Below are 27,279 nucleotides of genomic sequence, written 5' to 3'. Positions count from 1 at the left end.
TATATATACTAACATACTAAATACAATTGTGATACTCATACCCATGAAACATTAAAGAACATATATTTCTTTGTGTTCTCTACCTATATCTATGCAAACATTTTTAAGTTAACTTTTACATTTTAATTAATTAATATTGGAAATCCTTCATCGAATCAGAAAAAGAAAATTTTAACAATGTCCATTTATTTGATTTCGAAATTCTGAAAATATATTTGCTGGCATTTTTAGTACATTTCGAATAGGAATATAAGGCTAACACTGACTGGAAAATAAAAATGGCTACCACTAAAGGCGAATGCAAATGGCGGTTGTTATTGTTCGTGGAATTGCAATAATTACGAAGATTTTTTTACAAAATAAACAACAAAAACACTACTATAAAGAAATACCAATAGGCTTAAAACCAAGTAAAAATATTCTGTTAACTGCTTGTATAGTTATAAACTTTTTACCAGCTCGTACGTCGGTTAAAACAACGCCACAAAACTTTGTCCAAACGCAAATTGTGACAAGAAAAATATTCAACGCCAGTGAAAAGCAATATTATTTATTTTCAATGCATGAAATGAACAACTGTGACACCACAATAATTCACTCCAAGCTGTGAAAAGTGCATTATACAATTTGCAAATAGTGATGCGTCCAATTTCAAGCAATTATCTGCATTGAAAAACGTTGGAAAAACTCTCAACCATAAGTCCGATTCAGCCAGCAGAGGAGCGCCCAACTACTGCCCGCCTTCACCCGCACTCCACGTTGTCTTTAAATAAAAAAAAAAAACGCGTCAAAAAGGAAACAAGATGCAGAGGTTAAAGTTAAATAAAATAAAGTGAGAAGTAATGCTATGCTCCTTTTATGTATGTGCATACATATGTATATATGTAGGCAGAAGTGCTGACAAAGACAAAAATAACAACAGCGTTTCAGTTACAGTTTAACTGCATAACGTGAGCAAAGAAAAAATACAGTGTGTGCAAGGCGGTAAAGAGTGTTGGACCTGTGTTTTCGTGTCATAATTCATGATATTAATAACAACGACGACTAGAAGCCCGCAATAGTGGAAAATGTGCGCAAAGCAAAGATGCAATTGTTTAAATGCAAAGGACGATTTGATGCGCGGTTAATAATTTGGAATACAAATACGAATTTATCCAATACCCACGATGATGATTTTGCTACGCATCCGTGCTTATAGAAATAGTTATAGCAAAAATTGTGTGTGCATGTGCTAAATGCAAAATTTGTGCAACACTTTGCCAATTAAATCTACGACGGGTACGATTGCCGTGTGATGATATGCCACTTAAACAGGTGAGTACGAGTGCACACATATACGTGTGAATGCAATGCAGTTTCTGTGTCTTCCCGACTCACTTTCATCTATAATTATGAACGCTTTACTGCCTCGAGTATTCTCTTGCCGCAAACTTTGCAAAAACAGCTGATTCGCGAGTATTGCATTTGTTGCGACTAAAGAATTTAGAGGTGGTGGGGTCGTGGTTGTGGTCGTGGTCGCCTATTAAACACTTGCGTCACCCACGCCGTTTTCATTTACTGAAAACACGGTTTTTGGACGTGTCATGCGTTTAGCGTATCTTTGGGTGTGTGAGTGTATGTGTGTGTAATTCTTTTTTTTTGTGTTTGGATTTGGGATTTTTTTAACGGTGGGCAGTGTAAGGAACGAAGGTAGCCACAGTAGTATTTTGGTTGCCTTTTTCTTTCCCCTCTTACACACAACCCTTTTAAAGAGTCCGAAGAAAATGGCGACGGGGTATCGATAACATGGAACGAAAATGAGAACGTGAGCAACCTGTGTGCACAGGAAATTTTGAATTTTTCTTTGTATTTGTATTTGAAGTACTGCCAACAAAGTTTAAAATCTTACTGTTTCTTTTAGATGCAGTCGTTAAAACGACAAAAATTCATAAAATATTTCTGTTGTTAAAATAAATTGTTGTTGGAATTTCCAACAAGTACATATAACCATCTCGCTCGCACACTGCACGAACAACCAGCACAAAACAGAAACGTCAAAATATTTAATTGTTTTTTTTTTTTAGCTTTCCTCACCCTGTCTGACTAAATAATTAACAAGAACTAATTTGATGAATTATTATCGCTTGAATTAATTATAAATTATAATTTATAGAATATATACTCTGTTTACTGTGTAGATACACACATGTCCAGACGTTCAGAGTTTTTTTCGTGTTTTCTGTTTATCAGGGCTGCAAAAACCATTTAGTTTCCGATGAACGATAATTGTGAATATATCGTGAATTGACACACCGCTAGAAATTTCTTTGCCTCCTGCTTCCTTAAATGTATAGAATTTTCAATGCATTATTTAAACAAATTCGCAAATTTACAGCAGCTTGAACCGTCTTTGCGGATATCGGTGTCGCTCCCGTGGGAGGCAGCACTACGACTGCGTCAACTGGCCGTTGAAGGCAATCCCACCTTGCGTGCGCTCGGGATTCTTTCCGTTCAGCCTGAAGGCGATTCTGTGATAGCTTTAAAAGTTGGAGGACAAGATATTAAAATAACAAAAGGTATGTATTAGGCAGACAATGAAAATATTTTCACTTGAATCAATTTTAATGCGTGATCTATATCCATCTTTAAAGATAATTCAAACGATGTCGCAGGCGGTGCATTTGAGGCGGCTGGCACGTCTTCCAACAAAGCCGCTCACGTCGTTGGCGCTGCCAACTTGGCGACAACGCATTTGGTGGCACCAAGTTTCGATGGTCCCAGTACAAGCAAAGCCGCCTATGTGCAGCAACAACAACAGCAACATCAGCGACTCACGCAACTGCCGCAGAACGATGCAATCTCAAGCCAGCAGCAATTACAGCAGCAACGGCGAAATGTACTACCACAGCAGAAATTAATGCAGCAGTCGCTGCCGCCGCCGCAGACTCCACCTTCGCCGTACAGTAATGCATCTACGACTCCGCCTGTTTTTAAGTCGCCCAACACGGTTTGTCCAATGGAAGGCAAGGTGCCACTGCTGCCTTCTCCTGCAGGTACACTTAATGTGCCAAGAGATTTCCCATTCGAAAGTATGCGACAGGCACGCGTCCTGCAGGGCAGGGATACAGCTGCAACCACAGGTGGCATGAACACTCTTGGTCCACCGCCTCCGCCTCCAATTGCTACACTCAATCTGTTGAATAATCAATCAGCGCAAAATGGCGAGGTTATTGCGACGACAATTGTGGCGGGAACCCCCAATAAATCTCAGTTCATAAATCCGCCTCCGCCATATCCTGGTCTTGGTCCTAGTACAGGCACGAGCTCAAGTTTGACTGCTTCTAATAACAACAATCCAGCAGTTGCTGCAACAAGTACGAAACCCGCGCAGACCTATAATATGCCTATGTCGTCGTCATCCTCTGCAACAGCAGCGCCTTCAACAACATCGACAGGCAGTAATAACATTGCAATATCATCTCCGCTATTGGTAAATTTGCTGCAAAATGACGGTAATGCGATAACGAGTCAAATGAAATCGCCCCAGCTGACGGCGCCAGCGACACCCCAATCGCCTATTGTGAGCATGAGTCCAAGTGCTCAAATGATGAACTCCAGCTCACCAATGCGTTGCTCTTCGGCCACGCCCAGTGATTTTGTCATGGGAACAACAGGTGCGCCGCTAGACAATGGTAATGTGCCTAGTCCGGTAGTGCCATCCTCTCCAACAGGCGGCGGCCCCGTAATAATGCGAAATATGCCGAATCACCAACAACAACAACAGATGCTGCTCAGTCCCAGTAGTAATGCGAGTCTATATAACCAAGTGCCCGCACCACATAGATTTCAGCATGCGGTTGCACTGCGCCATCAGCAGCAACAGGTACATCAACAGCAGCGCCATCACCAAATGCAGGGCATACATCCGCGATTCATACCACCCCAGCAGCAGCAACAGCAACAACAGCAACAGCAGCAGCAGCAGCAGTTTCTTGGACAGCAACAGTCAACTGGTAAGCATGAAATCAGCCGCAACAGGGAAAGCATATATCTAAATGATTTTTATTTACACAGATTGCTTCACTAATATAAACCTGCAACAGTCGCAACAGCAACAATTGAGGCAGCAGCAAATCCGAGCCGGTCTACCACCACCACATCCGCAGCAACATCAGCGACTTATGAGCATGCCATTGTCTTCGCCCCAGGCGCAGCAGTTTATGTCACATGGTGGCGCCTCGCCCATTGCCCATTCACCTGCCTCCAGTCATCACTCGATGCACAGTCCGCTGATGGGCAATCATCAGGGTCAACCTCCATCGCTGCTTTCGCCTTCGACGACACCCAAGAGCCCACATTCGCAGCAGCTGTCACAGCTTCAGCAGAAGCAAAAAGAGATGACGCCAATCTCAAATATGCAACATGCTAACCTTGTACCTGTAGCTGGCGCGGGCAATGCTCAGCTGCCACCACCACCTGACTACAATCAGGCGGCGGCAAATTCGCGCTGGCCCGCGCTCAACAAACCGATGGATTCGGTTACTAAGAGCAGTTTCCAGGAGTTCACCCGCTATCAGATGCAATACAATCTGCAGCAACAACAAATCAATTTAGGCAACGGTCCAGCACAGACTACGGCGGCACCTAATACCGGCGACATGGTGCCCCCGGGAACCGGGCAACGGCAGCTACAACAGCAACAACAACAGCAGCAGCAGTTATCGATGCCAACGCAACTGCAGCCATTAGTGCCACAGCAAGCGCAGAATGTGACGAATGTTTCAAACGTTGGTCATGGCCTCAATGATCCATTAATATCGTTGTCTGACCTGGATGCCTTAACAACCAACGACTTGGACGCTTTACTGCCAACTCTAAACTGTGATCTAGACTCAACGCTGAGCCTTGAGGATAAAAACGAACTCGAATCGTTGCTTCAGGATGCTAAGGACCTAGACTTGGACTTAATCGAGGATAATTTGTCTGCGGTCGGTATGGACGTTGGAGATGCGTTGAGCACGCTGCAGGATGCGTCTGGATGTATAGATCAGTCACAGCAACAGCCCCAGCAACAGCAACAGCAGCAACAACAAACTCAAATGCTGGACATGCAGTCATTCAACCAGCAGCAATTATTGCAGCAGCAGCAACACCAGCATCAACAGAGACAACAGCAATTTAATCAATTGCAACAACAACAGCAGCAGCGGCAGCAATTGCAGCGCCAAATTCAGCAGCAACAAGTGACGCACCGCTCCCAACAGCAACAACAGCAGCAGCAACAACATCAACTTCAAATGCAACAGCAACAGCAGCAGCAACAAGTGGACAGTACACAAGCTGCTGCCCAAAAGAAACTGGCGCAATTGCAGCAACAACAACAACAACAACAGCAGCAGCAGCAACAACGTCAAGGAAATATGCAGCAAAAGCAATTCATTATAAATCCTCACACCGGTGACATGGAGCCCATGGCTAGTGACGATAGTGATACGGAGGCCGAGCAGGAAACAACACAACTGCAATTCCGCAGCATGTCAAGTAGCCTGAGCGGCTATGCGGGCTTTAATCCTGCAAACGATATGATGCTACCGAACAACCTATTTTCCGAGGAAGATTCAAACTCTGCAATGTCTGGAGGTCAACAGCTTCCGCTGGCGGGCAGCAGTGATCAGGAGAGATCTCGTGATTCGATGGCCTCGAACAAATCAGCATCGAATCGATCAAGGAAAATGCCGCAGCTTAAGCTAAACCACAACAATCAGAATCAGCAACAGCTTAACCAGAAGCTGCAAATGTCTAACTCGGGCCAGCCTATGCAAATGCAACAGGTGCAAATGCAGTCAACCACACCAACCGGCGACTCTCCTCGATCGGGCAACAGTTCTCCGTTGATTGGCACAATCGGAACTACCACTGGCAATAGTAAGAAAGCTAAACCGAATCTTCTGCGGGAGAAATTACAGCAGGGCATGAAAGAACGGAAAGCCAAAGACCCAGCAACACCCGCTACTCCAAAGGCGAAGCGGGAACGTGCTAAGGGCAATGCTAGGACCAAGGCAGCTGCAGCAGCAGTGACTGTGTCTAATTCATCGGCTGAGGACGAAAAAATCAAACTACGATTAAAAGTAGAGAAAGTTGATGTACAACAAGCGTCATATGAGCATCAGCATGTTCAACTTAATGCCATAATGGACAGCAATCATTTGCAGCAGCACCAACAACATCCGATGCAAACACAATTAATGGCTCTACCTACGTCGCAGCAGCAACAACAACAGCAGCAGCAACAACAGCAGCAGCAACAACAACAGCAGCAGCAACAACCGCAGCTACAACAACAACAGCAGCTACAGCAACAGCAGCAACAACAACAACAACACCATTTGCAACAACAGCATCTACAACAACAGCAGCAGCAGCAGCAACAACAACAACAACAGCAGCAACAACAACAACAACAACAGCAGCAACAACAACAACAACAGCAACAACAACAACTGCAACATCAAAACCATGCTGTGTACAGTAATTTCCAGAACCAACAACAAATTGGCCAACAGCAAACTAGTGCTGCAGGACTGAGTGAGCCGCGCGTACCGCCGCTGCAGATTCGTCTCCGGGGCAAAAACTCGGTGGTTGTAAAGAATACACGCAAGGAGCGCAAGAAGGCACCAGCATCGGCAGATGAGGGGCAAAAAGCTCGGCAAATAAAGCGCTCCTTTAGTGACCAGGAGGCACAACAACAGCAACAGCAAGCAGTCGAGGGTGCACCGGAAAGCAAGCAATCTAAGTTAACGCCTGTGCCGCATGTCAACGGATTACCAAACTCTGGTATTATATTGCAAAAGGCACCGCAAGCACCGTCTTCGCTGCCGCCACAATCAGTTCATCCAGCGCAACAATTGACAACAGGTGCTAAGACCACAACTATAGTAGCCGGCAAGAACGGGCTTACGATCAGTGCCATTGTGGAGGCGCATAAGTCTCAGGCCGGGGATGGACAACTGTCAACCGTGGGCTCTACGAACACTGGTACGGCGACAACACTGCAGCAACAACAACAGCAGCAACTGAGCAAGATTGCGACCTCGCTGCCAAGCAGCATCACCTTAAGTGCAATCACAAGCACAGCAACCACCAACAACAACAATAACAATAACAATAATAGCAACAATAATAACAACATTAACAGTAGCAACAGCAGCAGTAACAACAGTCGCATGCTGAGCAACATAACACTGAAGAACCCCATTAAGACTGCAGCTACCATCACGCCGATTGTGGGTGGAAAGCCAATGACAAAAAACCATAAGCCGCCGCCGCCATATATGACCGCTGTGCAACAGGTGCATTTACAGAAGCAGCAACAGCAGCAGCAGCAGTTACAGAAGCAACAACAGCAGCAGCAGCAGCAGCTACAGAAGCAGCAACAGCAGCATCAGCAACAACAACTGGCGGCGGCCGTAACCATGCTGCCAAGTGCGACAACGCTCAAGCGTGTCGAGATCACCAAATTGGCGCCAAGCAGCGCCGATACAGCAACAATAACAGTCACCACACCCTCGCCATCCACGCCAACAGCGACAGCAACATTGTCAATGCTGGGCGAAAGAAAACTCCCAGTTGCGATTTCGATGAACTCGAACTCGATTGTCAATAACAATGTTAATGAGAGTGCAAATACTAATACGAATGTACCCGTCATGACGCCGGCACATCCCAAATTAAATCATGTAGCTCTGCAAACGGTAGTCAATTCACCAGGCGTTACGTCGTCCCCAACACCAATATCAACTCCGGCTCCGGCTCCAACGCCAACACCAGCATCTGTTCTCGCGAACACGCTGCGAAACTCACCGGCGAGTAACGGCAGCGGCACTCCCGGCCACGGCAACAATGGCGGCGGCGAAGACAGCGGGATTGAGTCTATGGATGCGCTCTCTGAGAAGAGTCCGCACCAGCAATCATCCAGCAGTCCCATACAAATGCAACAACAAATGATTACAAAGCAAGCAACAAGTTCAGCCTGCACATCGACAACGATAACCCAATCTTCAACAGTTGCAACAGCGGTGCAGACACCGAGCACGGGAAATAGTAAACTGCAGCAGCTACAGAACGCCGATGATGAAATTGAGAAGGCGCTTGCCAAAATGGAGGGCGAATTCGCGGAGGAATTTGTAGCCACAGCGCGAAAGGAGAACACTGCGTCCAGCATTGGAGGTGATTTTCATTTGACAACAACCAGCACTAAAATGAATGGGGAGCATGATATATTCGAGCACGATGATCTCATCAAGAAGCTGACGGACAATTTAGAATCGGAGGATACGAAAAAGCCGTTGCCTACACCAGCTACAGACGTGATAGTTGCGACCGTAGCAGAGCCAAATCCGGATATTAAGATAAAAATAGAAAACATCAAACTGGAGGAGCTGCCAACGGTGCTGCCGACTAAAAAGGAGGCTGACGAGCTGGATAATCGACAATCGACTCCATCGAGTGGTTCTTCTGTTAAACAGGAGTCTGAGCCCGAGCAAAATCCGGCATCTACCCCGATTAAGGAGAATGAGGTAGTCGATGAGAAGGAAAAGCCTCAGACTGAATCCCTGCAGCCCATATCCATTGAGATTCCCCCTCAGTCGGACGCTGAAACGCCACGAATTAGAACTCGCGCCACCAGTCGTCTAGAGAGTCCATTGGATGCTCAAAAGAGCAGCCCAGAAGCGCAACAGACAACTGTAGTTGTTACAACTACAGCTACGACTGCAGCAACGACAGCGACAGCGTCTAACAGGAGCGCAACGAGGGTCGCGTCGATTCCGAGTCCCCGGTTGGGAACGACGGCTCCAGTGCATAACAATAACAACAACAGCAGCATGAAGCGTCGTCGGCAGGAGTCGGAGTGCGGCAGCAGCAACGACGGGGCTAACGATGCGAACCTTCTCATTGAGACTAGCAGCAACAAGCGCACGCGTATCAGCAGTGGCAGCAGTAGTGGCAACAACAACAACAATAATACCACTGAGGCCACAGAGCCAACGGGTCTGAATTACATGCACACCAAAAAGATTGAGATCGAGTCTTCTGACTCGGACGAGCCCCTTATTGAGGTAGCGGGCAAGGTGCGCAATTCGAAGGCTCAGGTTGAGGAAAAGCACGTGACGCGACGAAACGCCCAGCAACAGCAGCAGCAGCAACAACAAAGTAAGTATATTGAAAATTTGAACATGCTTGGTTACTATTTAAATTAATGAATTATATCTGGCATTTCTTTCAGAAGCTCCCAGCTTGAATGCAACACCGACGCAGGCACAGAAGACTGGAAAATCACAGCCCAATGCAGCAAATAACAACAATAATAATAGTAATAATAATAATGCGACCTTACAGACGGTCAGCAATGCGACAATAGCTGGATCATCAAGCAACAGCAACAGTAGCACAGGTGTAGTGCACGCAACACGTGGCGCGACGGCAGCCGCTGCCACCAGTGGCACCAGCAACAACAGCATTTCTAATAACAACAACATTGTGAACGCCAATTCGCCAACGGACGAAAAGATTGGAACGAGGAGGAGCGTAAGAGCGAGCGCTGCTGCTAACAAGATCATATATAGTCGCAGCAATGCGGCCGCGGCTGCTGCTGCAGCTGCCGAGCATAAAAGTACTCCAAGTAAATCAGCAGCCGGTGCTGCCAGCGTAGTCAGTGGTGTCAACAGCTCAAATGCAAACGCCAGTTCCGAAAGTGTGGCTGAAGCGCGGCGAAAGACGCGCAGTGCAGGTAAGTTGACTGCATTATCGGTTGGTAGTGAAAAATTTGTTACAAAGTGAAAAATTTTAGTTATTGGTGAAGCTACATTGACCGAGGGACGAAGAAGAAGGACTTCGCGTGATTACAAGTGACCAGAGTTTTGCGCCTTGGCTAAGGGAATTAACCATACGAGCGATGCTGAAGAGGACGAATTAATTAAGCTGATCGAACTGGATACTGCGGATCGGTTTGATATCAGCACCAGTTTCCCATTGGCCCAGGCGCAAAACGTCGAAGGAGACGTCGACCAGAATAACAGCGTTAATATCGATATTGGAGATATAAAAGAGGATATCGTGAATATTTCTTCAGCGCTGACACTCATCGGAACAACAGATAAAAGCGCTCTTGATTACCTGGATGAGGAGAGAGCTGAGGCCGATGATTTGCATCTAATGACGTACCAGAACAGCAGCGAAGTGGACGCTGAAGTAAATGTGGACGCTGTTAGCCTGCTCATGCCAGATCTGAGCAATGCCACAGCCTTAGACTGTGGCAACTTTGTCGACTACGATGAATTCAACATGTGTCTGAACAACATTCTGAGCGAGAAGGATGATCACGATCTCATGGACTGCGATGCAAGTGGAAGTGCAAATATAAATAGTGGCAGACACCATCAGCAGCAGCAACAACAGCAGCAATGGCGTGACGTCAACGAAGTGCTCAACATTATGCCGCTGCGATTTCAGGAGTTTGCAACTGAGGCAAGCATCACAGGCGATGATCGGTCCGCTAGCAGTAGCTCCTCACAAATGGCATAACGGCGTCGCTTTGATTACCGATTGTTCAAAATGATTATTTCTGCAGTTATGTAAATAGCTTAAACTCACATACAAACAGACAAAACACACAAATGCCAATTATTTCGTTTGTACAAAGGTTTTGTAAAGTTTTTTTCCTTGAATTTTTTTGTATAGTTAGTTGTATTCAAAGGTTGCAATAATGTTGCATCTCTAAACGAGCAGCATCACACTCACATATACATATATATATATATATATACCCATGTTTCACTTAATTTTTAATTCGAAACTTCTCTCTGCTAATTTAGCGCTGCTTTCCATTAATCCAAATCCAAATATCCCTTGGTTAATAGATTTACTAGTCAAGTGAAACAGACAATTTGTGTAAAGATCAAAACATTTATTGAACAAATTAGTTGAAAATTTATACATGCAAAATTTATACAAAAATAATAAAATGAAAAAAAAAAACACAAAAATAGTAGTTTACCCCGACACCTTGCTCTATGACGCATGCGTTTTCATTTTCTCATCTAAGCAATTGTATATACTTTAGACATAATTCAAATAGATGCAACACAGTTAAACACATTTTTTAGAAAAGGTAAAACGAAAAAATAAACTAATGTTTATCTTTATGATCCAAGCTTAACATAGAAAAGAAACAAACAAAACAGACCATACTTTTATAATTTTATTTTTATTATATATCTAATTATATGCACACGAAATACAGATATAGTCTCTATAGTTTTATATGCATACGTTTGCGTTGTTTCGAAAAATTTGTTTTTTAGTTTTAAAAGCTTTGTTGTAAGTCATATACATAATATTAAATAAAAAATCCTCTACCAATACATATGCACATATAAACCTCTGCAATAAGTTAGTCAAGGAAAAACACGAAAAAATACGTGTATACCAGAGAGAAATATATAAAAAGTGTTTGTAGTTTTGCAAAGCGAATAAAAATATGTATATACTTATATACAAAAAGAAGATTTAAAAAAACGTATATAATGTTATATATTTTGCATACACAAAACAAGAACAAAAGAGAAAAAAATATATAAGAAAAAAACAAAAAAGGAATGCAAAAGTTGTATTGTATATAAAGCAGGCTCTATTTTTGCTAAATGTTATTTAAACAAATAGGGGAAAACAAAGATGCATAGCAGAAGCAAAGCGCTAAACAAACACATTAAATAAATACAAATAATAAATAAATATTTCTTTAAACGCATACATATATATTGTTCAATATTATTATCTTATGTGTATTGTATGATTGCTATTTAAATAAGTCTTTTGATACTTTGTACATGTTTAATTTAATGAAAGATTGAAAAGAAAACTTATGTAAAACCACGACCCCTAGAATAACATGCATATATAGTACCGATATATGTATATATTATATCTCTGAAAAAGTATATATAAAGCAAATTCGTTTATGCATACAAAACCTCATTACAAAAAAAAAAAAGAAAAAAAAAACAAAAAAAAAACCATGGATGTCAACAATTTTAAGCATATTTAGTAAAGTTTTCACATGTTTCCCCACACAAATTTCACAAATATAAAAATAAAACTCAAATTTATTGCAATAAACAAATGCTAAAGGCAAAATTGTATAAACATAATTCTTATATTGCCAATACCAATAAACACAAATTCATGCAACAAAGACATAATACACACACACCCACATAAAAAGAAAACAAAAAATAAATAAAAAAAATATTAAAAAGCAAATGCATTCAACACAAGATGAAGAACAACAAAAATAAAAACGAAAGTGTCTTAAAACGTAGTATTAGAAGTTTATTATTAATAATTTGTTTGTACTTTAACTTTAAAGTAAAAAATTATTTATAGAAAAAAAAGAAAATACAAAGATTTAATATACACAAAAATTAAAAAAAAAAAACTTAGTGTATCATTTATTTAGGGTTTACTAATTCAATACAAGAGCTTATATATTTTATTTCGGTCGAACATGAATTGAGCTGATACTAAGAGACAAAATACATAATGTCTCTCCCTCATTGAGGAAATCAGGATTAATCCTTTTGCAGTCATTCTAATTAAATTATTTTATGTATTATAGCACAAAAGGTAAGACTAACGTCAGTTCAATGATAAAAAAAAACGTTGATATATGGACTCAAACAGATCGGCTAGTAATTTAAATAGGTGACACTGAGATTATCGCTTTAATTAAAATTAAGTTGCTTAAAATAATTTAATACATTTTTATTGAAAATAATACTAAATCCATTAATGCGAAATTTCTATTAAAAGAATATTTCGTTAAAATGGACTTAACGAAATAAGAAGCAAGAGGCGAAAAAAGAATGAGAGAGAGAGAGAGAGAGAGAGATACAGGTGTGGGAAAAGTATGTACATTCAACAGATGAAAGCTTGGGCCCCAAATAATATAGAATATACCCAAATAGCAAACGTGTTTTACCTCAATTTTAAAACATTTCACAGCGCATTTTAATATCGTTTTGCTAATAAAAAGTGGTTTGAGTATAAATAAATGAATATAATTGGAAATTAATTATTTATTCCAAATACTCAAAAAATTGTTGTTTTTTTTTATACTTTAACCGAATATTCTCGAAGCTATAGAGCGTTTGGAATGAGGGGGTTTCAGATGAAATCATTTCAGAGAGCCAAGACTCCCGTTGTATAATAGTAAGATCTCCATTTGTCAGAAATACTTAATTTCGTACCAAAATAGTATAGATATTAAATAATCAAAATGATGGAGAACCTAACTCGAGCTGAGTTAAGTTGAGTTGAGTTGCTGTTGTCGGCAGGCATCACGAGTTGCTTCCACAGCTGCTCTCATGGCGCCTGCGCAGGCAACGGCATCGGCAATGCCATAGGGCGTGCTCTGAAGTGGCATAGGCAGCCAGCAAAGGGCAGCAAAGGCCAGCGGACAGGAGAGGACGAAACAGTTGAGTGTGAGTTGCCGTTAGGAGCAGCACGGCAAAGCTGTCCGGCGAAGCTGACATAGCAGAACGCAATAAATTAAGAAACCTCGCATAGGTGAGCGCATTAAGCAGCAAGTGGTGTACGCTCGCGAAGCTTCACTGTAAACGTGCTCCCCTGACGCGAGTTAAACAAAGGTATATATACATATATGGGCCATCAAATACATGTTTCAATTTATGCATCTGAAATATCTGCGAAACAGTGGAAATTCACATAAAATTATTTCTTAAGTGCTGTGAGAATAAAATGAGTAAAAGCGTTAAGAGTTTGCAGCTGTATTGAAGTTCTGCCCAAAGACTTAACGCATTTGCTAAAGCAACAAATATACATATGTATGTATATAGAATATATATATATTTTTTCGGTATATTCGCTGTAAACTGTGCTGACTAGTGTAGTGTTTGTTTTAAAGGACAAGTCGAATAATAACCAAAACAAAAGCAAATGTTGACACTCATGGATGACGTCCTACTTTTCATATATACTATGTCTATATACATATACATATATAAAAGTGTGTGCGTACGTGTATGCGTGTATTGGCGAATGTTTGCTCTATGACGTATTCATGGCTGGGGATGTTGGGTTAGTGGGTTAATGGTTTGGGTGGTATGCCGCCCCCACTGCTGCGGGCCGGTCGACTTTTATGGCACATTAACAACTCGGAGTACACAGAGTTATTTACAACAAAAATACCCAAATAACTATATTAGTAAATGTCTTAGGCATAATTCAGCATATAATGCAATGAAAATAGTCTAAGCTGCTAGAATTTCAATATATTTAACTGTGTCAGAAATGAAAGAATCTTTTAAAGATTCTTAGAGTCAAGTTGGAAACATTTAAGGAAATCCTATTTACAAGTATTATCTTATGAGATTCGGCTTAAATCTTAAATCTTTGCTGTATATGATTACAGCATTTTTGACAAAAGGGCCTACAAAAATAATGATATAAAATCAATTATCATTAGAATAGAGTTATAAATATAATTTCTCAAGCAACTCAAATAGAATTTTAGTAGAAATTATGAATGCTGAAGATAAATTCGTTCAACTCAAGATAGTCGATAAAGATAAGGTCGAAAAATATGTAGAATAAATAATAGATATCCATAGGTCACTTTACTTACCTAATAATATTATAAGATATATGAATAACTAACTTACCCGGAAAATCCTCTCTTCGTAGCAGCGTTCAGTCCCATCCGTGACCTGTAACATGTAGTGGCTGCCGAGTGGTGGCTAGCAGAAGAGGGATCTGGACTCCACGCAAAATGCACATCCGCCTGTGGACGGGAAGACGCCTGCACACGTACCTGAAGATAGGCACCTTTGTGTTAGTGGGCATCTGTTACTTTGCCTTTCTGTTCCGCGAATCGCTCAATGCGTTCGAGCATCGGGAGCGCGCTACGACCGCCGAGCTGGAGGCAGCCGAGGCATACGCCGAGCCGTCAAAGCAGCAGCTGAAGCTCAAGCGCCAACAGCTCCATCGACAACGTGCGCTGGCCCGTCTCAGGGCTAGCCTGCAGGCGAATCGCAGCGCTGCATTGGCCGAGGAGGCGCAAAACGCCGTCTCGGCAACCACCTTGAATCCCGTGTACGAATACTCCGAGGAGCTGCACAGCCGCACTGAGCATGAACTGAAGCTGCGACGCGATCACCTGGCGACTGTTTGCGACCGATACAAGCTTCAAGAAAAGTACCCACCGAACCCTTGGGAGTTCTTCATCTCGCCCGGCCATAATAATCTGGTGTGGTGCAATGTCTTCAAGGCGGCCAGTAGCACGTGGATGTACTACTTCAACATACTGGGTGAGTGAGAGACGTAGACGAGAGAAGGTAGAGAAGAGAAGAAGAAAATACAAGAGAAGGGAGAATAAATAATAGAGATTATAGATTTTAACAGATGGTATTAACAGAAGAAAAAGAGCAATAAGATACCAGATATGAAATATCAGATATGAGATATGCGATATGAGATATGCGATATTAGATATGAGATATGACATATAAGATATGAGATTTGAGATATGAGATATTAAATATTACATATTAGATATGAGATATTAGATATGAGATATGATATATGAGATACGCGATACGTGATAGGAGATACAAGATACGAGATATACGATTTGATATATGAGATACGAAAAATGAGTTATTATTGATTTTCCTTTCTTTACTTTAGCTGGCTACGATCTAAAGTATCTACAGCGAACGGAGGTTCAGCCCCTGGAACTGGCCCGCCAACGCTTTCCCCGCCCTGAGCTATCCGAGCTGGTTGAGCTGCTGCCCAGTGCGTTGTCCTTCCTGTTCGTGCGCGATCCCTTCGAGCGCATCCTTAGCGCGTATCGCAACAAGCTTGAGGGCAACCGGAACAGCTTCTACAAGGCACTCGGCACCAAGATCGTTCATCGCTATCGCCGCCGCAGCTTGAACGTTGTCTTTCCCCGTTGTGGACCTACTTTCGAGGAGTTCGTGCGCTTTCTCATTCAGGAGCATGCGGCGGGCAATCGCTTCGACGAGCACTGGGCTCCCGTCTACAGCTTCTGTACGCCGTGCAGCGTGAACTTCACGATCATCGGAAAGACAGAGACATTTCAGCGAGACTCTGAGTTCATCATAAGGCAGGCGGGATTGGAGTCGTTGCTGCTGGGGAAGCTGCCACGGCGCAAGTTGCGCAAAATCAGGAATCAGGCACGCAGCGGCGTCAAGTCGGAGGAGCTGGTCGAACGCTACTTTGGTGAACTCGATCGCTCAACATTGGACCAATTGCTCAATATATATCGCATCGACTTTGAGCTCTTCGACTACGACTATCTCAAATATTACAATATGGTGCACTCCTGGAGCTTGGATCAGAGCCCCACAGCCTCACAGGCCAAAAGCGGCCCGCGGGCGAGCATCGAACCTCCGGTAACCACATCGGCGACCACATCTCTAAGAACAGCTGCTGTTCCTGCAGCATGAATGGATCGACGAGTAGAGGAATAGAGATTAAGCCAGGCCAAAAGTATATAGCTCATATTCACGATAAGAATCTTATTTATGTACCTTTATACAGAGATGGATCAGTAACCGTAACCCAACCGAAACTATATGTATGTAAAACTATATGTATTTATTCTACCACTGAGTAAGGCCAAATCAATGTTTTCCAACAACCACCAAATGAATCACGACAATTTTCGACCTCTCTTGGGCAATGCCAATGCAAGGAAAGCAAAAACCAAATGTAGATAGAATGACTAATTTTTATGCATTTTTTCAGAAGTCGTCTAAATACCCACACACCCACACACCCACACACACATACACATTGAAACCATAAAATTTCCAGAGTTTTGCATCTTTTTAGATGGCTCTTCTAGTTAGTACAAAGTACAATTTACAGTTAATACGAATCGATCTTCTGACATCCACACATATTCTTTACTACACCTACGACCTCTATACGAATATCTCGCCTGCTGTTTTTGAAAACGAACAATTTTATGCAAAAACCAAAAACAAAACAAAGACATATTTACATATATATATACATACAAGTACATATATATATATATATATAGATATATACAGTATATACATAAATATTTACAATAAAAATATTTACAACCTCGTCACCTTCCCTCTAACTATAACTCTAACTCTAAGATTCAAAGCATTCTTAAATGTATGTAAAGTTTTCTTCTCTTACATACATGCATACACACACACTCACACATAAATACATACATACAAATGTACATACATATATGTACATCGGGCATATGCACTTACATCTATGAATTTTATAAACAGGTCTTCATCAACGTTTTTACCTTTTGGGGACTGGATGGGGTTTTTCCTATTCTAAAAAAAAAAAAAATGTAAACCAAAGAAAATTTAAAAAATATACATACAATTATAAATTTTTGGTAACTGTGTCAAAAAAAAAAAAAAAAAAAAAAAAAAAAAAAAAAAAACAACCAAATAAATAAAAATAAAAAACCCAACAGCGAAAAACAAATCTGCAAATATTTACAGTAAAAAAAAAACTATAAACTTTCCATGTGATGTTTAAAATTAACATATATACACACATATACATGTAAATACTATACGTATATAAATAATACTTAAAATGAAAAAATACAAAAAAAAAAAACCTTTACTATCTATACTTATTTTGGATTGTATTCCACGTAATATATATGACAGACATGTATATATACATAACTGTAACCAAATCGAGCAACAAACTTTAATTGCGAATCAACGATATTATTCTAATTTTCTTGTTGCGAACCAAATACAAATCTTAACTAATAAATGGTTTTTCATTTCTGTTATCGGATTTTCAGGAGGTCATTTAAGGAGATTGCTATGCACAAGATCTTTAATAAATCATTCCTTTATAAAGGAGTCAGGCAGGCGTCTGTATTAACTTAAGTATATGGAACACCAAAACATTGAAATATTAAGATCAAATTGAAAGATATATTTGAAAAATTAATAAAATTTATTGTTTGAGGTTATTTAAATTTTAGCTAAATTAACAATAAAACAATAATGGGAAGATAGCATAAAATTTAAGAAGCAATCAAATTATGGAGTTATTGGATTGATGAACAACACCTTTAGTATACTCGTTTCTCTTGAATAATCAAAAGTAAGCCTAAGAATTTAAACGAGGATCCCAGTGTTCCTAGCTCACAGGAAAAGACTAATCCGCTTTTGGACTGGTTTAAAATGATCTTAATACAATTTTACTGTCGATTACTAAGAAACGGTACATATTTCGCAAATTTCAAGTCTTTGTTTTAATAAAGATAGATCAATATACTCATGTTTACTTATTATTTAACATTAAGATATTTAATAAACAAAAAATTAGCTTAGACTGATTTTCGATAATAATTTTATTTAGTTCACTTTCACTTAATCGTAATGATTTCACACAATCGTCAACTTCTATTAAAACCCATTGATGTAAGAATCTGTTTCTTGGCTCGATTTATATACCTAAGATACCGCTTTCTAGGAACTTATCTATATCGAAAGACTTTAGTGAAGATCAATTTGCCTGTCTTATAGACCACAATCTACAGCATTAAATATATAAATCATAAAGACTAACATGAGATACAAGTCGTTCGCCTTTTTAATGGCGATTGCTGAGAGATTTTTGGTGTCACGAGACCTCCCCGCAATCATATCTTTGGCGAATTCTTCCAAGTAATTAAGATCTCGTGGTCCAGTGTAAACCCTCACCTCCTTGCCATTCTGGAACCAAGCAATGTGTGGCACTTCAGTGACATTGAAACTTCTGCAAAGAGCCGCTGAGGCTAGACAGTCGACCTCAGCCACACATATATCACTTCCTTTCAATTTTTTCGACAGCTTTATCCAAGTGGGCGCCAATTGGTTGCAGTGTACGCATTTGGGTGAGTAAAATTTGATGAAAAATACTCCAGATGCTACGGTGTGCGTGAAGGTTCCAGAATTCAAGTGCTGAACAGAGCCTGGCTCACATAGTAAGGCATTGTCGGAGTCGGGTCCTACGAATTCGACGCCATTATTGTGAATCCCCAAGGACTGCTGCAACGTTTGCATATTGGGTGATCCGTCGATGAATCTGTGCTGCTCTCCCCGCTTCTCGAATATGCCCATAGTCGGATATTCAGTAATATTCAGCTCATGGCAAAAGTTCTCATGTTTGATGCAGTCAAGGGTTCCAACTGTGATGTTATTATTCGATGTGGCCTCTAAGATGGTGAGCAAGTAATTCAAGTCTAGTCTCAGGAAGGCACAGCTTTTGCAATTGGGCACATAAAATTGAACCAAGAATCTCTGATCATCTGAGAAGCTCTTGAAACTGTCAGGATTCAGTGGAATCAGCCATTGTCTCTTCTGAAATTTTGCTTGCACGGCCACGGATGCCAAGATGAGAAACGTAATCAAGCACAGGCCGGTTTTACCTAACATAATTTTACAATTTAACTAGCCTCCTACACAAAACTCAATGGCATCTATACAAATTCATGTTGAGATAGTACCCGATGCGTAAGATGCCAGGAATACGATGAGGTGCACCGATGAGATGGGTGGATTTTAAACGAATTCTTAGGGACTTCACTAGAGCGAACGATGCAAGATTGTACTCCCATAACTGAATTTTCGTTTGAACTTAAATATGCTTAATGAATGGATCAAGCTTCAATGGAAATGTATCAAGTTTTGTATGAATTAAAGTAAATTTTAACTGTCCAACTATTTTCGCCCCAACAAAATCCCAGCTAACTAAGCTATAGGTTTTTTAAACCCTCATATACATACATGGAGTATATCTGAGATAAATAACGGCATTTGCAAAGAATTGGAATAGATTATCAAATATTTCGTAACAGATATATTTGTTATACCACAAACAGGGTATACAATAGTCAAAGTATTTCTGATCAGAACAGAGCTTTATTCAGCTATCATCCCGCCTAAGATCTGATATAACTTATTATAATATATACTTTATAATCTCATCATGAGCTAATATCTTGCACTCTCTGAAAGCAGATGAAAGCATCAGGAGTATGTATTTGCTTTACTAAGGATCTCTAACGAGGATAAAGTTATTTTCTGCCGTTTCAGACCAATTTTCACTTATATTATTTTTATTTGTTGCAGCAATTGCAAATCAATGAAATAGAGTATTATTATTCAGTGACGCAATGCACAATGAAGCATTGATTACTATTGAGGATCTTTTTATTGTCATTGAGAATTTACCCAGTAGGGTTGATACCAGTGACAGTTTTCGGTAATGTTAAAAAACTATTCATGCACATTTTATTAATGCGTGAATGTGATTAATAAATATACGTGTTTTATTAGTTTTATTAGTATGGTAAGGTAAGGCAAATAATGAGCAATGGAATACCATATTACGTCACTGTTTATCACCAAACAGTTTTTCAACTTGATTTGTTTATATTTGATTAACAGACAACGCCACGAAATCGCAAGAGGGCTAAATTCAGTCGTCGAACATTCAAATCTAGAGGCATGCGAAATAGCACAGCACAGAGATCAGATGAAGAAAGGCAACAAAGCAATGCAGATGTCCATGTGAGCATGGCGCAGTTACGTGCATCACAATTGCAAGAGATGCACAAGATGAGCGAAACCAGCAAAGACAGATGCGTACTGAACAGACGTAGAGGAATTGACCGACAACGTCAAAAAGTACTTCACATTCACATTCATTTCTTGCGTTTCAGTATGAGCCTGATGTCGAATATTACGCTCATTCCATAGTGGTAATTGGTACATTGAACAAGCAAGGCCCGCAATGCCATGCCCTTAAATTCAAAAATGAGTCGATCGGGATGTGTTGCTCATCGACAAAAAATTAAAACTCCAAGAAATTGATACAGCGCCACCATTGCACGTCTTCCTTATTGGTACAGTTCCAGATTCTTTGCTGTTCTTGCAGTCAATTCGAAAATCCAATTCATTTTTTCAAATGACAGGAAATATTTACAAATACTGCTGCAAGTGGTCAACAATTTAATTCCAAATTCATAATCAAAAGCCAAGTTTGCCACAAAGTCGACTCAATGCAACCAATGCCAAGCGAGCCCTATAACTGTATACCCACACACCTTGAGTAAATTAATCATTTTGTATTTAACATTTTCCTGATCAGCTAGTATTTTTATATGAATATGTATTATATAATTAATTTTGGTAAATATTCCATACGACTTTGAGTTATATCATTATAAAGAGTTTTATTTTCATTGATCAATAAACGTAAATATATATAGATTTTGAAATTGTTTATGTTTATGCTTGAAGACTGTGTCGATTCATAATAATGTTGCACACACATGTGTATTTGTATATATGTGTGTGTGTGTTGCCATAAAACTACTTACAGAGTTGTAAAGCGACATTCGCATGAGAACAATAAATATCAAGATATATAAATATATATGTATATATGTATATACGAATATCAATTAACGTTCACATGTATATATAATATATATATATATCTTATATATAGTAACTGTATAAGTGCTGCCCAGGGCAGCGCTTCTTAAGCTTTCACACAAATACAAGCGTTCAGGGTGTCCTTGGCAAGGATCGTCTCACAATTGCCCATCAGATAAACATACCGAAAATACTTACTACAAACATCAATAAATATATGTATATATATATGTATATGCAAGCAAGCAGGTGTGCGTGTTTATGTGGGTGTATCACCTATGTGTGTGTGTGGTATAGCACTAACAAGAATAATAATTGAAACGGAGACTACATCGAAATTGCGAATAATTATTGAATAATTATTTCTGTGCCAAAACTCTAGTCGAAATATGTTTGAAAAAGTTTCTGTTTTAATCTCGTATTTTAAGTAATTGTTTATATAGCATTTGCTTTGTGATCTGTGTAATAAATAGACTTAACGAACTATCAACTAAATACAATAGTTTCATATAACGTTTATCGCTTAGAATTCTACGCCTATTTACAATGATAATTTAAGAATATATTTCTACAATGCTCCGACAGAGCAGAGGAAAATCTATAATAATATGGATAATTGATATATAATATATAATAAGCTGAATAATTATGTTTATGTACAATAGTAAATACTTAGAAAGTTTTTCGATTAAATAATACATACATACATGTATGTGTGTGTGTGTAAGGAAACTTAGAGAACAACAATGGGTTAACGCGTACGACGATATAAGGGTTTCTGTAAGAGATACATCTATAACAAATTGGTACAAGTTCCAAATGATTTGTAAGTGACTGAGTCTTCAGTATGTTCATGTGTTTGGGGTATATAGATCTAGATATATATATATATATTCTTGTACGCATGACAAACAAAAGATTTTTTAAATTCAGTTAGTTAGAAGCGAGATCTATACACTTGGCTTAACGCCTTCAAATATTTCTGGGATTATACGATTACACACAACTCTACACAGAATTATCGAAAATCATGAAATATCATAGGACTCGCAACTGTGTGGGTGTTTATCTAGTATATGTTGTATATAGATAGATATAAAATCTTGTGTGCTCGCCGAGTCCTCCTTCTTCTTCTACTTCCTCTTCCTCATTCTTTTCTACAGCCACGAAGTGCAATTCAATTATCTCAAACCAAAGTCTCTGCCTTTACAAATATTTGTCTGTCTCTTCGCTCTCTCTCCTCCAGTACGAATCCGTTCAACATCTACATCATCTTCTAGTCGCCAAGTATCATCATGCTCTTAATGCTGGCCACCTCGGACTCAAGTCGCTCCAGCTGGCTCTTCAGCATCTGATCACGCTCCACATTGGAGACGACCACCGAGACGACAGCCTCCTTCGGGGCGAGCAGCTTGCGCTGGAACTGGGCTGTCCACTCGGCACTGCCGATCGAGATGCCCGAGTCGCGCTCGTCGCTGGAGTTGTCACCGCCATCGTTCCAAGCCGGCGGCGAGGAGCGATTGCAGCTGGGCTCCTGCTTGATGTGCTGCAGCGAGAGCAACGCCGTCGCAGCCGCATCCTTGTCGCCCAGATGCGATTTGTGGCGCAGCTTCAGGGGCAGACAATTGTTGGCCTCATTAGTGCCGCCGCCGCCATTGTGCGCTGGGCTGCTGCGCTGCATGGGCGACGAGTGGGCGCCATGGGCAAGCGCATGCGGATCCGGATGGATGGGGCCTTCGGAGCCATCTTGCTCCTGCTCGTCGTCGCCAGAGACGGCACCCGACGAGGAGGCGGACGATGAGAGGGCTGAGGAGGCGGATGAGTGATGAGACGTCAAGGATGTGGTCGAGGACAGCATGTGCTCGTAGCTGGGCGAGCAGGCGCGCCTCGACAGGTTCAGCACACTGGCCGCGGCCGAGCTGACCACCGAGGAGCAGGAGCTGCTCACGGCGTCGACCGCACTGCTGCTAACGGCGCCCTCCACGCTGTGACCGTGCAGGTAACTGGCCTCCAGCTGATCCTTGCTGATGGCCACATAGCCAGATGCTGGCGAGGATGCGTTCACTGTGGCAGGCGTATATATTGTGGTGCCTGCCGGCGTTCCCGTGCCCACCGCGGCCGCATTGTAGAGAGCCCCGACGGCCACCACCTTGCGCAGGCTGTCCAGATCCTCGGGCCTGACGTTGCGGTGGAGCGCCTGCTGAAGCACATGCAGATTGGCAATGGCGTTGGTCGGCGGGCGGTTGTGCGTGTCCATTGTGGAGGGGGCAGCGTCCTGCACCTGCTGGTGATGCGACTGCTGCAGCTGCTGTTGCTGCTGCTGCTGCTGCAGCTGGTGGTACTGATGTGGATGCGGAAGAGCCTGAGCGTGGAGTGGCGCCGGCGGCGGCGGAACGTGCTGGCCCACGTGATGTCCATTCTTATTGCTTACGGATGTCAAGGACTCGCTGCCGCGTACATTGCCCGCATTGACATTGCTGTTCGGGCCATAGATGATGGGGGAGAGCGGCGGGGCGTTGTTGCTGCTGCTGCTATAGCCGCTGTGTGTGTGCGAGGCCGGGGAGCTGCAGCCGGCGCCGGAGGGCGACGAGCCCGACGAGGAGGAGGAACACGAGTTGCCGCTGCTAATCTTGGCGCGCTTTGTATTGCTCAGCACCTGCTCGCTGGTGGGCAGCGAGGCGAGAATCTTCTCCACGCTCACCAGATTCTCGCCGGAGATGTTGAATTTGTCCCGAATCGCATCGAGCTGCGCCTTCAGCACATGGTTCTCCTTGGTCAACTCGATGACGCGCTGCTCCAGAACCATGTCATTGTATCGTCGCTTCTCGCGGCTGCGCTTGGCCGCCTCATTGTTGCGTCGTCTGCGGTCCCAGTAGCTCTCGTCCTTCTTGTTGTCGGGCGTGAACTCACGCTGCTTGCGCTGTGAGAAGAGCTCCTTCTGGGCGGCGGTTAGGGTTGACTGCGAGCCACCTCCAACTCCGGCGACGCCGTTGCTCTGTCCATTGGATTTGCCCCCCATCAGGCTGTGGCCGTGACTGTCGGCGTAACCGTTGCTCGGCACAAACTTGCCCATGCTGTGGCTGTCCGACATGCCGCTGTCGTTCGACTGCGGGCTGATGGAGCCGCCGTACATGGAGAGCGGATGCACTGCAGCCGAAAAGTGAAACGTTATAGTGATGAAGATATCAATTTAGTTTCAGGTTCAACTTACGATTTGTGGCCTCGTTGGAGCTGCCGTTCATCGATAGTGACGGCGAAATGGTAGCCAAACGCACGCTGCTCATCATGGAGGCGCTTACGGATGAGGCTTTGTTGTGGCTTTGGGTGGGTGTTCCGGCGAGCACCTCGGGCATTGCCGTCGGTGTCGTGGCTAACAGTACTTGAACAAGCTTTGAATCCGGCGCCTGCTCCTGCAACACTCGACTGCTAATCCCCTCTTCCGGTTGCTGTTGCTGATTGTGCTGGTGCTCCTGCTTCTGGTTCAGAACTGCAAAGAGAAAATCAAGAGCTGCGATTAGTAAAGAAAGGCCTTAAAAACAAAATTATTAGCTTTTATTTACTTTCAGTTATGCTATATAATGCTTATAAATTAAATAATTTTAAAATTATACTATCTCGAATACTTTATCTAGCTTCAATAATATAATTGGAAATAGGTTCAAATAATAATTAAAATAATTTAATTACATTATTTACTTTAAAACGTAAATAAGTAAATATTTACATTAAATACTAAATATTTTTTAGCTTATAATTCAATATTCTAAAACGTAATTATTTGTGTATACATTATATTAAAAATTTATTTTTAGATTATTCAGAATTACATTATATTTTACCAATAGTCAGTTTAAAACGTAATTAATTGAATCTATATTATATTACTGAATCATTATTAAACCAAAACTCGCTCATACTTAACACTCAGTTTTGACTGATATCTGGTAGCAAAGCTATATTTTTTATTGGCCATATCTTATCGAGAACTTGGCAATAATCGCATTCGCAATGAATGTGTCAAAACAAAAGACAGTGCAGCCAAACGCCACACAGTCTAATGCGATCTTGTCTGGCCAATCAGAATATACACCCAGACGCACACACTTACATGCGCGCACATGCACACACACATTTGTGGGCATGTCTGCTTGGTCTTTCTTTGTCTGGTCCTTGGCCTTGGCTTGCCCTTACAAAATAATTACGCACACAATTACGCTCCGAACGCAAAGAACCCACTCGAACCTAACGTATTGTATGTATATCTATATGTATATGTATGTATGTATGTCGCTCGTATGCACATTTGCTTTCGTTTTTAGTGCGGCCATCCATTTACACAATGATTACGGCAAATGATGCAAGAATCAGCGAATTAGACGACAGCACAAGGAAAGAACAAACAAACACACATACACACTTACATTCATACATACATATATAGACGCTCGCATGCACATCGAGACACACACAAACACACATGTAAATAACAATGGCAAAGGCAACGTAAACAAGAAATCACACGGCGAGATTGGTCGGTTTTCTATGTGTTTGTGTGTTTGTGTGCTGCTGCTGCTGCCGTTGTTGTTGTTGTTGTCACCTCACCCTCACCGTGACCATCAAATTGGCATTTGCAGTTCAATGCGCTACAACACACACAAACACAGACACTAAAATACTAACACAAACGCGCTCACATTTATTCTCGTTCCCATAAACTGGCTACTCACGTCAGCAGCCAGACGCTGCCAACGTCGCAGCCGCCGGCAACCCCTACGACTCCTACGCCGACAAATAAAAGCAACAGACGACGACGACCACGACGACGGCGGCGACGCTGCGCTGCTGCAGTCGCTGCCTGTGTCGAAATTCACAAAAACAACATGACTAAGCGCGCTGCTGCTGCGCTCTCACCTCCGTGCTCTCTATCTTCTCCTCTCTCTTTATCTCATTCTCTTTATTTTGCATGAGTTTTGTTTTGCGTTGTAAACTAACAAAATATAGTTTTGTTTTGAATGGGATTTAGTTTTTTTGTATTCTCGTTGCACTTACATTGTGCTGTTATATTTGTTGCTGATAGCGTAGCGTATTGCGTATAACAAATGTTGTTAGTACTGCTGTTGATGATGACGTTGTTGTTGTTTTTAAAGTTATTATTTTGTTCTATGCTGCCGTTGTACAGTTTATCCGCGTATATTTTATTCCTTGCACTGTTGTTGGCTTTAAGTATAAACAAACTTTTCGGTGTTGCAGTCTCTTGAAAAATGTTCACTTTTTGCTGTAGCGGTGTCACTATCGACATAATGTTTATGTGCCTAATCACAGTTAATTATCCAAGCAGCGCAAATGCTGTTCATGTTGCACTTTTCGCACAGATTTGCATTTCGATCAGTGCCGCAATAAATTCTGATGCAATTGTACTTGAAAAACTGACAAATTTTGTTTCCGAATTTCGAATTCAGAAAAGTTTTTATTTAATATGTGTACGTTTCACTCTTTCTTTAATAGCGATCAAACTGTTCTATTTTGTTTTAAACAATATTTTAGTTATTGCTGTTCTTTGTTTTGCTAACGGTTCTTGATAGCGGTTTCACTGACTTAGCTGTCTGGGACTTTTTATCAGTAGACCAGCCGATTGCACTTCATTCAAAATATGACGCGACTCGCGAGCGCATCCACAACCGCTTCGAACGAATGCTGAATCGCAATTGAATTTGTAAAAGCATTTCACTCGGCTGCCGCAGTCCAATAC

At 41.5% G+C, this 27,279-nt stretch overlaps 4 protein-coding genes across 4 annotated transcripts; 2 read left to right on the top strand and 2 right to left on the bottom strand.

Annotated features, from left to right (window-relative positions):
• Positions 1-255: 255 nt before the first annotated feature.
• Positions 256-11,612, top strand: Ncoa6 (Nuclear receptor coactivator 6). Its single transcript, XM_089258220.1, has 6 exons — positions 256-1,314; positions 2,375-2,555; positions 2,631-3,992; positions 4,054-9,189; positions 9,263-9,766; positions 9,827-11,612. The coding sequence occupies exons 1-6, from the start codon at positions 1,300-1,302 to the stop codon at positions 9,886-9,888; spliced, it is 7,260 nt and encodes a 2,419-aa protein (XP_089114346.1). The 5' UTR covers positions 256-1,299; the 3' UTR covers positions 9,889-11,612.
• Positions 11,613-13,491: 1,879 nt separating this feature from the next.
• Positions 13,492-17,537, top strand: LOC115563025 (carbohydrate sulfotransferase 11). The gene is made up of 3 exons (XM_030385349.2): positions 13,492-13,682; positions 14,750-15,362; positions 15,742-17,537. The coding sequence occupies exons 2-3, from the start codon at positions 14,825-14,827 to the stop codon at positions 16,521-16,523; spliced, it is 1,320 nt and encodes a 439-aa protein (XP_030241209.1). The 5' UTR covers positions 13,492-13,682; positions 14,750-14,824; the 3' UTR covers positions 16,524-17,537.
• A 907-nt stretch (positions 17,538-18,444) lies between these two features.
• Positions 18,445-19,600, bottom strand: LOC115563000 (thioredoxin domain-containing protein 5 homolog). The gene has a single exon (XM_030385297.2). It carries the CDS (start codon positions 19,521-19,523, stop codon positions 18,627-18,629), a length of 897 nt encoding a protein of 298 aa, XP_030241157.1. The 5' UTR covers positions 19,524-19,600; the 3' UTR covers positions 18,445-18,626.
• Positions 19,601-21,918: 2,318 nt separating this feature from the next.
• On the bottom strand, positions 21,919-27,279 carry vri (nuclear factor interleukin-3-regulated vrille). The gene is made up of 3 exons (XM_030385348.2): positions 26,580-27,279; positions 24,742-25,017; positions 21,919-24,677 (listed from the first exon to the last, which is right to left on the bottom strand). The coding sequence occupies exons 1-3, from the start codon at positions 26,827-26,829 to the stop codon at positions 22,807-22,809; spliced, it is 2,397 nt and encodes a 798-aa protein (XP_030241208.1). The 5' UTR covers positions 26,830-27,279; the 3' UTR covers positions 21,919-22,806.

The sequence above is a fragment of the Drosophila navojoa genome, chromosome 3 (assembly GCF_054131105.1).
Source record: "Drosophila navojoa isolate 15081-1374.11 chromosome 3, UAZ_NAV_1.0, whole genome shotgun sequence".
NCBI classification, from domain to species: Eukaryota; Metazoa; Arthropoda; class Insecta; order Diptera; family Drosophilidae; genus Drosophila; species Drosophila navojoa.
This window is presented reverse-complemented; position numbering and strand designations above follow the sequence as displayed.

Coding starts and splice junctions, on each gene's coding strand:
- Ncoa6 (XM_089258220.1), top strand. Junction 2,556..2,630: donor AGATATTAAAATAACAAAAG/GTATGTATTAGG, acceptor CCATCTTTAAAG/ATAATTCAAACGATGTCGCA. Junction 9,767..9,826: donor GCGAAAGACGCGCAGTGCAG/GTAAGTTGACTG, acceptor GAAAAATTTTAG/TTATTGGTGAAGCTACATTG.
- vri (XM_030385348.2), bottom strand. CDS start 26,829: ATGTCGATAGTGACACCGCTACAGCAAAAAGTGAACATTTTTCAAGAG. Junction 25,018..26,579: donor AACAAATATAACAGCACAAT/GTAAGTGCAACG, acceptor TTCTCTTTGCAG/TTCTGAACCAGAAGCAGGAG. Junction 24,678..24,741: donor CTCCAACGAGGCCACAAATC/GTAAGTTGAACC, acceptor TTTCGGCTGCAG/TGCATCCGCTCTCCATGTAC.
- LOC115563025 (XM_030385349.2), top strand. CDS start 14,825: ATGCACATCCGCCTGTGGACGGGAAGACGCCTGCACACGTACCTGAAG. Junction 15,363..15,741: donor GTACTACTTCAACATACTGG/GTGAGTGAGAGA, acceptor TCTTTACTTTAG/CTGGCTACGATCTAAAGTAT.
- LOC115563000 (XM_030385297.2), bottom strand. CDS start 19,523: ATGTTAGGTAAAACCGGCCTGTGCTTGATTACGTTTCTCATCTTGGCA.